Source organism: Mesitornis unicolor, unplaced genomic scaffold (assembly GCF_000695765.1).
Source record: "Mesitornis unicolor isolate BGI_N332 unplaced genomic scaffold, ASM69576v1 scaffold7107, whole genome shotgun sequence".
NCBI classification, from domain to species: Eukaryota; Metazoa; Chordata; class Aves; order Mesitornithiformes; family Mesitornithidae; genus Mesitornis; species Mesitornis unicolor.
This window is the reverse complement of record NW_010197133.1, coordinates 1-9,526: the sequence shown is the minus strand read 5'-3', so window position 1 is coordinate 9,526 and position 9,526 is coordinate 1. Positions and strand designations below refer to the sequence as shown.

Sequence of the window (9,526 nt, the reverse complement as noted above, 5' to 3'; positions counted from 1 at the left end):
AGTTGTTCAAAGCGTCCCATAGTTTTTAAACCCTCTGAATTCCTAGATTTCATAGTTTAAAGTCACAGTTTACCTTGAGGGCATTGTGGTGCGTTCCCAAAAAGCCTGTTGTAAGCAAAACTGAAATTGGCTCTGCAAGCAGAGTGCTCCAAACCATCAATACTTTTCATTTCTTACTAGATATTTGTTCAATAACTGATTATACCGATTGACTTTATACGAAGCGTTCGGTTTGTTTGTGGCATTCTTCTGTGCACAAACCAGTATATTAAATATTTATTTGTTCGTCTCACCCAATTAAGAACGTGCTGCTAGTTCTGCACTAAAGCTGCTGGCTTTGTTTGTTGTTAATCATTAGTCAGTGTGTTTGAAGTCGTTTGTGCCCTGGAGTTGCTGAGTGTTCTTTTTTTCAGAGATGGAAAATAATGTCTTGCAAGATGAGGATTGAGCAGCTGAAGCAGACCATTTGCAAAGAAAACGATGAAATGACAAGACGTGAGTAATGCCTGTGCTGTTGTGAGGTGTGAAGCTCTGTGCCTCAGAGTGAAAAATCAATTGATGGCAATTTGAGTGTTAAGCTTTTTAAAAACGGTGAATTTCCAGACTGTCGCTTCTTAAATCAACTCGAAGGCAAATCGGTGAGGAGATTTTAGCCTTTTCATGCTCGGGTTTTAATTAGCAAACAGAAGACATTATTCAGCTGGATGGAGATCATTTTGCCACAGCTTTAAAAGTGAATGCTTAACAGCCTGTGACTTTGGCTTTGTCCCTGGAGATGGCTTCCTTCAGTGCAGCGTTTCTGATCACTTGCTCTTGGTAAAGAGGAGCAAACAGCTCTGCAGCTGTTACGAATTTCATGTAACTGACAAATTTTAACCCACACCTGTCTAGAAATCCTAAAAGCCTACTTGAGCAAGAACACACTTTTGAGGTGTGGATCAGGATGATGCTGTAACATGGCGAGCACCAAGGAAAGCTGAGAAACCATATGCTGACAGGAGACAAAGCACATTTGCTATTTTCTGTGCCATCCATACATTTTTGACACACAAGAGATTTGTAGGGTCATTTTTCCAAAACAGAATATGCAGCACTCCTTACAACTTACATGTAAAGGAAATACAGAGATAATATTCAGAAGCATATTGATTGAATCAGGAATGTTTTTATGACTTGAAATTCAAGAGGAGCCCTACAGAGAGTGGAAGCAGAGGCACAGACCTGAGAATAGCTGTAAAGGAATAGCACAAGCTTGCGGTGATAACATCACAAAGGTTGAGATGCAAAATGTCATTCAATTAATAAGGAGGATGGATAGTAACAGTAAGAAATGTATAATAAGATAGAAATAAGTAGAAGACAATGCAACTTATTGCTGTTACTCATATGAGAAAGATTTGGATGTCGTGTAAATGCTGTCCTATTTGGAGCCATTAATGAATGCAGTGTGAGACACTTTCATGTTAGAAGGGAGAAAATGCAGTGCGCAGCGTGTAAAAACCTGACACCAGAGTGGACTCAGCTGATACCATCACAGCTTGTGAAATAGCACAGTTCAGCCTCACTGCGGGATCTGTTAATTCCTCCAGTGACTGAAGGCCTTTAGAGTACTGTGTGCTTTCTCTTAATACACAAAACATTGATACTGCTAAGAGATAAATCTAGAAATAGCAAGTAATTTGCTTACAAGTTCAATAATAGGACAAGCCAGTGTTTTCTGAGCTTAGAGGTTCTGTTGCAATTCCTGCGAGACAGATGCTCTAGAATCCTGCAAGAGCTTCATACATTTAGCCATTATTTCCAAACATTAAGACAGGTAGTTGAGGTTTAAAGACTCCCACAGGCTTCAGTCTTTCTATCGTTTCAGACAACTTACAGCGCCATATTGTGCAAAATATCAATAAAAGCATTTAATCTCTTCCAGGTTTTCAGACAAGAAAGAAAGGCTGATGCATCTTAAAACCAAGCAGAAAGAATTCCAAAAACAGTAAGTTGTAGTTATTGTATGAAAATAAACTATAAGAACTTGCAGAAAAAAACCAAAATAGTCTCTCTGACACACTCTTGCTGGAGACAAACGTAATCCAGATAGTCATAAAACTTTCAATCATGTTTTTTCCTCTAGTGTTTTGAAGGCCATGGAAGGGAAGGAGATAACTGATCAGCTGGTGAGTTGTTCAAAGCGTCCCATAGTTTTTAAACCCTCTGAATTCCTAGATTTCATAGTTTAAAGTCACAGTTTACCTTGAGGGCATTGTGGTGCGTTCCCAAAAAGCCTGTTGTAAGCAAAACTGAAATTGGCTCTGCAAGCAGAGTGCTCCAAACCATCAATACTTTTCATTTCTTACTAGATATTTGTTCAATAACTGATTATACCGATTGACTTTATACGAAGCGTTCGGTTTGTTTGTGGCATTCTTCTGTGCACAAACCAGTATATTAAATATTTATTTGTTCGTCTCACCCAATTAAGAACGTGCTGCTAGTTCTGCACTAAAGCTGCTGGCTTTGTTTGTTGTTAATCATTAGTCAGTGTGTTTGAAGTCGTTTGTGCCCTGGAGTTGCTGAGTGTTCTTTTTTTCAGAGATGGAAAATAATGTCTTGCAAGATGAGGATTGAGCAGCTGAAGCAGACCATTTGCAAAGAAAACGATGAAATGACAAGACGTGAGTAATGCCTGTGCTGTTGTGAGGTGTGAAGCTCTGTGCCTCAGAGTGAAAAATCAATTGATGGCAATTTGAGTGTTAAGCTTTTTAAAAACGGTGAATTTCCAGACTGTCGCTTCTTAAATCAACTCGAAGGCAAATCGGTGAGGAGATTTTAGCCTTTTCATGCTCGGGTTTTAATTAGCAAACAGAAGACATTATTCAGCTGGATGGAGATCATTTTGCCACAGCTTTAAAAGTGAATGCTTAACAGCCTGTGACTTTGGCTTTGTCCCTGGAGATGGCTTCCTTCAGTGCAGCGTTTCTGATCACTTGCTCTTGGTAAAGAGGAGCAAACAGCTCTGCAGCTGTTACGAATTTCATGTAACTGACAAATTTTAACCCACACCTGTCTAGAAATCCTAAAAGCCTACTTGAGCAAGAGTCACTGAAATACAGCACGGGGCTGGTGAGCAGCTTCAGTCTGGAAACTCATTACATTTTTGACACACAAGAGATTTGTAGGGTCATTTTTCCAAAACAGAATATGCAGCACTCCTTACAACTTACATGTAAAGGAAATACAGAGATAATATTCAGAAGCATATTGATTGAATCAGGAATATTTTTATGACTTGAAATTCAAGAGGAGCCATACAGAGAGTGGAAGCAGAGGCATAGACCTGAGAATAGCTGTAAAGGAATAGCACAAGCTTGCGGTGATAACATCACAAAGGTTGAGATGCAAAATGTCATTCAATTAATAAGGAGGATGGATAGTAACAGTAAGAAATGTATAATAAGAAAAAGATGAAGGAGCAGGCAAGCCTGTTAGCTAGCAGGAAAGAGAGCAAATAACAGTACAGAGATGTCTGAAGTATTCAGCACCTTCTCTGCTTTTTCTTCTCACAAAGAAAATGTCATCGGCTGCTTTGCCAGATTAAATTTTACAGCATGGGGGGACTGCAGACTAAGAAAAGAAGACAGCCAGCTAAATACTTTTTGATTACAAGGGCTTGAAAGCAAGGCTTTAAGATAAGATTCACCTTGGGAAACTTAAGGAACAAGTGACCTGTGAAGCACTTGAGAGTATATGAGGGAGAGAGCATGTCCCAGGAAACAGGGTGAAAGCAACATCTCTTTTGAAGGGTGGAGGAAGAACTGATGGCACAGTCACCCTATTATAAACCTCTGACTGCTTTGAAAATAAGGAGAAGATGAGGAAATTAAAAATAAGCATCACTTTGTTGAGAATAGGCCATATCAAATCAACCCCTTGTCTGTGGGTCAAGTGGTCTGGTGGAGGATGAAGCAGAAGATGCAGCATACTTTGTCACGGACACCACCCTGAGCTGAGATGTTTGCTGTGGGTGTAGTCACTGTAAGGGTGACACACAGGGCTAGAAAGGCTGCATTCAAAGAGTGGCCATACTTGTCAAACCAAGGGGTGAGACAGGGGGATAGGAACCGGTTCCTGGCCCTGTTTTGCTTGGTGTTTTCCATGATGGCTTGCATAGGAGGAATAGACAGGAAAGGATCTGGGGAATCGTAAATTAAATACAAATTATCAATTTAATAGTGCTCCAGAAAGGTTCAGATCTCATTTTAGGTTATATTAACATGAGCATCCTATTGAAGACAAATGTGTCCATCATTGCTGTGCCCATCATTGGTGTTGCCTCAGTGGAAGTCTGGTCTCCAATTTGAGCAATTTAAGAAAGATACAAATCGACTGGAGAAGGTCTGGAAGAGAATATTAGTAATAAAGCACAAGGAATGTGTTTGGTTTAGAGAAGAGAAAGGTGAAGAAAAGCAGCTTTTCAGTGGGTAGATTATTATGAAGGAGGTAACTTATTAGGCTGTGAAGAAGGGAGAAGAGGAAGTCAATGTGACTTTGAGGAATTTATTCACCTTTTCTCAAAATGCAGCTCTGAAGGTGGCAAAACGTTAGGACCAACTGGGGAGTGGAGTTCCCCCACTTCTCTGCTGCTCTGTAAAGTGTATTATCTGCAGCTTTTGCAGCCTCTCTGGTTCACAGTGGGCTTGGTTAGATTTAACCCATGAACTGACCGGCTGACCTCTTGTTAGCTCAGTTACCCCACAATGGCTCTTGCAGATAGACCCAAAACGAACTCTTGCCATGAGGAGCCAATAGGCCAGGAACTTGATTCACTTTTGGACCTCATTATAAAATGTAAATAGGTTGTTTCTCTTCTCTTGGATATGGTATAGTTTGGTTTTCTGAAATAAGAATGATTCACAGAAATTTGGTTCCTGCTTTTGGAGTTGACTCTCCTGGATATCTCGATAATTCGTGCTTCTTAAAATAAAGTTTTAAAATGTGTGCTTGCCTTCTGTACGTGGAGAACAGTTCAAGGAGGTGATCTTGCAAATGTGTGGCATAGCTCTCTGTTGGGCAGAGATCGGGGTGCCCGTGCTTGCATTTATTGGGCAGCGTAGATGTGTGGGATGTAGCAGTGTCCTGAAATAGTTCTGGGGACAAATTTTAATCGCCTCAAACTGAGTCGTAAAGCCACGGATCCTGTGCCAAAAAACGAGGGCAGCTGCTAAAGAGGAAACGTGTGTGCAGTGTTCTCTGCTTCTCAAATAATTGCTGTTGGACCTGCAGAAAAGGGAGTTCACTGTGTGAAAAAGCGGGCTTTCAAGTCCGAGATGAATGTGAAAATTGAACAGATGGGCATTTTACTCGTCCTCTGTCTCTTATTCTTTATGCAAAGGGAGAGTTTGGGAATAATAATGCAAGCATTAATTGATTTTCTGTTGATGTTACAGGAATGCTTAAAGGAAGCTGAATTACTAGCTGACACATAGGGATTCTTGGTAGCACTCAGAGAAAAGTAGATTTTTCTGCAGTCTCTCTTTATTTTATAAACCTGAGGATTATTAGTTCTTATCTGCATGGGAAAACTATTCTTACCTTCTTTAATTTGGAGCTTTTTATCTCCCACGTATCAGATCATGCTTCCTACAAAACACGTCATGGATCACAACAGATCGGTTATAGATTATGAGAAACCATTCCTGACATTCAGAGAAAGCACAGTCAGTGGTTGCTGGGGCTGGTGCACCCGGAGGGGCATGGGCAGTCCTGGTCACCTTTCCAGACCAGGGACCGGCCAGAGGTGGAAACCAGCTCTGCAGGTGGAAACCAAGACCATCAGGAGGGAATCATGTGCTGGCCGAGCACAGACCTGCGAATGGGAATCCCTCTTGGGTCCCATTCTTTGGATGTGGCCTTCAATTTTTGGGATATATACTGATATACCAAAATACAGCAGTAACGTGATCGCAAGGCTTAGTGCTTCACTTCTGTGCATGGGGCAGTTATCCCGCTTCTTGATTACAGGAATGTGATGCCTTGCTGTAAGGGAACCTGACTGACACCATTTCTTTCCACCCATAAAAACAGGAAGCAGACAGGGACTCCTGTTCAAACTAGGGCACATTTAGATTTTAGACATGTATTTGGAGACTGTTATCCTACGCTTTTGAAAGACAGAGGTAGTTAACTCCCTCTCTTTAGCACCATATGTGTGTGGACGCATTACTGCAGTCAATTACTTTATAGGAGAATCAGCAGATGCTCTTGAAGGATATTTTCTCCAAGCCTCAATGCCCGACACACGCAGTATAAATTCAAGCAGTTGCAGCACTTCAGCACCTAAGCACATTTCTTATTTTGTGACTGGCAAGGGAAACACTCTGTTCCCTTGGGGTTACGAGGAATCCGCACTGTTGGGTTCCAAGTGCTTGAAGAGCACATATGTGAGCGTGAAGCCCAAGTCACAGACGCTAATGGGAGCTGTGGTGCCAGAAATGGTGAATGAAGATGCTATCTGCGCTGGATTTTGGCTGCAAGCAGTGCGTGTCTTTTTGGCCAGCGCCATGCAAACATGTACAGTCAAGCTATTTCTGTCATGACGGTTACCTCAGAAGTTTAATTAAACTGTGAAATCTTGGCTTTTCTGCTCCAAATCCAAAAATAGCTGGGTAAAAGACAGGGGAAGATTAATCCCAATTTCAGTCTCTTTGGAGATCTTCAGAAAAGATTAGGAAGTTGTACCACTTAGCAGCTGGAAAGTGTTAATAGTGCAGCAAGGTTTTCGGTTTAAAGCTGCTATAGATCTTGTTTTCTATAAATATTAATAATGCTTTTCTCAAGCGTACTTCAAGTACCTCACAGCTCCTTTTCCAAGGCTAACATCTGCTGCTGCTGTTTTCACAGATGCAGAGGGGCTTCTGAGAATAAAAGAGGAGAACCAGAAGCATTATCGCAGGGCTCAGCGGCATCAGGAGAAGAAAGAGAAGATCCAGAGGCTTAACCGCAAGCTGGGAGACTTGGTAGAGAAAAGAACCCATGACTTGAAAACCCAGTACGAGCATCTGGCAAACCTTCGTCGGACGCACATCCTGGAACTAACATCAGTCATATTTCCCATTGAAGAAGTAAAGACAAGCATGAGGTACAGAAGGCTCATCCTTTTGGACTTGTTTTGCTTAGCTTTAGACACCCAGAAGTGAGTCACGTAAGTCTAAGCCAGACGCTCTGGCTCCTTTTAGCATCTGTAGGGAGGAGGTGGTGGTTCCCAAAAGCAAAGCATCTGACTTGAAGGTGGAGGTCCAGAACAGGAGAATCTGGAGGTGCTAGCATCTCCCTACTGAGAGATGTGAGCTACGTATCCAATGTTAAACTTCCTTAAAATAGACAAATAAAAATCCCAGAACAAAGGAAGGTAATTTTGGGAATAAGGAGTTTTGCAGGCGTGTTTTTATGCGCATTTTATTCTCTGTGAAGTCACTCTAAGTGCCTGCCCAATGAATCTCTGATTATAGTTTTTAAAACTCCTTTAAAAACCACTCTGTTCCTCTTTGGGTGCTGCAGAGACCCTGCAGATGTGTCCTCCGAGAGTGACAATGCCATGACCTCTAGCACTGTGAGCAAGCTCGCAGAAGCCAGGAGAACCACGTATCTCTCTGGGAGATGGGTGTGTGATGACCACAACGGGGACACCAGCATCAGTATCACAGGGCCGTGGATAACCCTTCCCAATAACGGAGACTATTCGGCGTATTACAATTGGGTGGAAGAGAAGAAGACGACACAAGGACCAGGTAAGGAGCAAGGTCTGATCAAACGTCTGGGATACTCCGAAGGCATGGCCATTGCAGCCTTGGGTGCCAACCTCTAGCACTGTGAGCAAGCTCGCAGAAGCCAGGAGAACCACGTATCTCTCTGGGAGATGGGTGTGTGATGACCACAACGGGGACACCAGCATCAGTATCACAGGGCCGTGGATAACCCTTCCCAATAACGGAGACTATTCGGCGTATTACAATTGGGTGGAAGAGAAGAAGACGACACAAGGACCAGGTAAGGAGCAAGGTCTCATCAAACATCTGGGATACTGCATGGAAATTGCAGCCTTTGGTGCCAACAAGAAGGCATCACCCGTTCAAACCTGAGTCAGAAATAAATGCCAGGATAGGGATTAGTCCACTGAAATCCTGTGTTGCAGGAAATGCTCACTGGGACACAGCGCAGTGTAACAGAGAGACAAAGTTAATTATTCACAGTTTTGACATGGTTCACATGCCATCGCTTTAACAGGAATCCCAAGAATTACTATTTTCTACCAACTTCTGACACATTTCACTGTAAATGATTGCTGCATTCAGGCAGTTCTCAGTACTGACAAATGACATTTTCCAGAGTAGACTTCAGTAACACACCCACTGAGGCTTCATTTAAGATGAGACTTTCATTATGTTTTTATTTCTTTTAGATATGGAACATAATAACCCTGCTTATACCATCAGTGCTGCATTGTGCTATGCAACCCAGCTCGTTAACACTTTGTCTCTCATACTTAATGTCAATCTTCCCAAGAAGCTCTGCAACAGGCAAGTAAACACACGCCGCTACAGAGGTGAATCAGTGACCAGTTTTGACTGATCTTAATTCAGTTTGGTTTTGTGAACAAAGTCATTGCTTGGAACAGCTTTTGTGGTAATGGTTGGTAGCTCATGGATTTTTGTGCTGTTTAATTTTGGATGGAGGCCTAGCAGGGTTTTGGACTGCACTTAATAGTTCCTCCCTCCTTTTTTACCTCCTGAGAGTGGTAGACCAGCCATCACAGTTCAACATAACAGCTTTCTACTTAAATTAGGAGTGAAATATGACAGCCCATGAATGGCCCTTTTCATTTTATGACACCTTACTGTGCTTTACAAAATCCCAGCCCAATTCAGCAGCCCTCAGTCATCTTCAATAGCTCCACCACATTAAGTGCCATAGAACAAGGCCTTACAATATGGCATGACAGCAACGAAATTCTCTTTGGGATAAAACACCAGTGGGGAACGTACCTGGCTGCCACACGTCTGGGAGGGTGTTGTGTAAACCCCGTTTGTGATGAAAAGCACTGTTAGATTTTTAGTTTTCTATGTGGAGCAGATGGGATCTGTACAGAAATAGAACTAAGGGAGCGGTAGGGCTGGTTCCTCTTCCAGGGGGCTCAGTTATGCTGCTGAGTATTTGAAAGAGTGGTTGCCAAAGTGAGGGCATAAAAGCTGTGTAGGGTCTCTGCAGTTTTTTATACTGTTATTTTGGGGGCTCAGTCTTCACAGAAGGAAAAGCTTGGGATTGGGAAATGACGTAAGAGTTAAAAAGAGAGCCCAAAGGGCTTGGCTGCGGTGGATCGTCACGTTTCGCACAGTTTACACCGCCTGCTGAAAATGGTGAGGCTGGGGCAAGCAGTGTTACGTGCTAAGTCACATGCTAAGAGTCTTGCCAAGTGAAAAATGCATCTCCTGAGCACTCTAAAACCGGCTGTACAGCTGAAACAAGCGCTTGCTGTGGG

At 42.4% G+C, this 9,526-nt stretch overlaps 1 protein-coding gene across 1 annotated transcript; it reads left to right on the top strand.

Annotated features, from left to right (window-relative positions):
* Window positions 1–437: 437 nt before the first annotated feature.
* Window positions 438–8,593, top strand: ATG14 (autophagy related 14; the record flags this gene model as incomplete). Its single annotated transcript, XM_010188705.1, has 7 exons — window positions 438–499; window positions 1,925–1,987; window positions 2,126–2,168; window positions 2,585–2,666; window positions 6,892–7,129; window positions 7,549–7,778; window positions 8,450–8,593. Coding segments are annotated over exons 1-7 (862 nt in total), but the record flags the coding sequence as incomplete, so codon positions are not given.
* Between the last annotated feature and the right edge of the window lie 933 nt (window positions 8,594–9,526).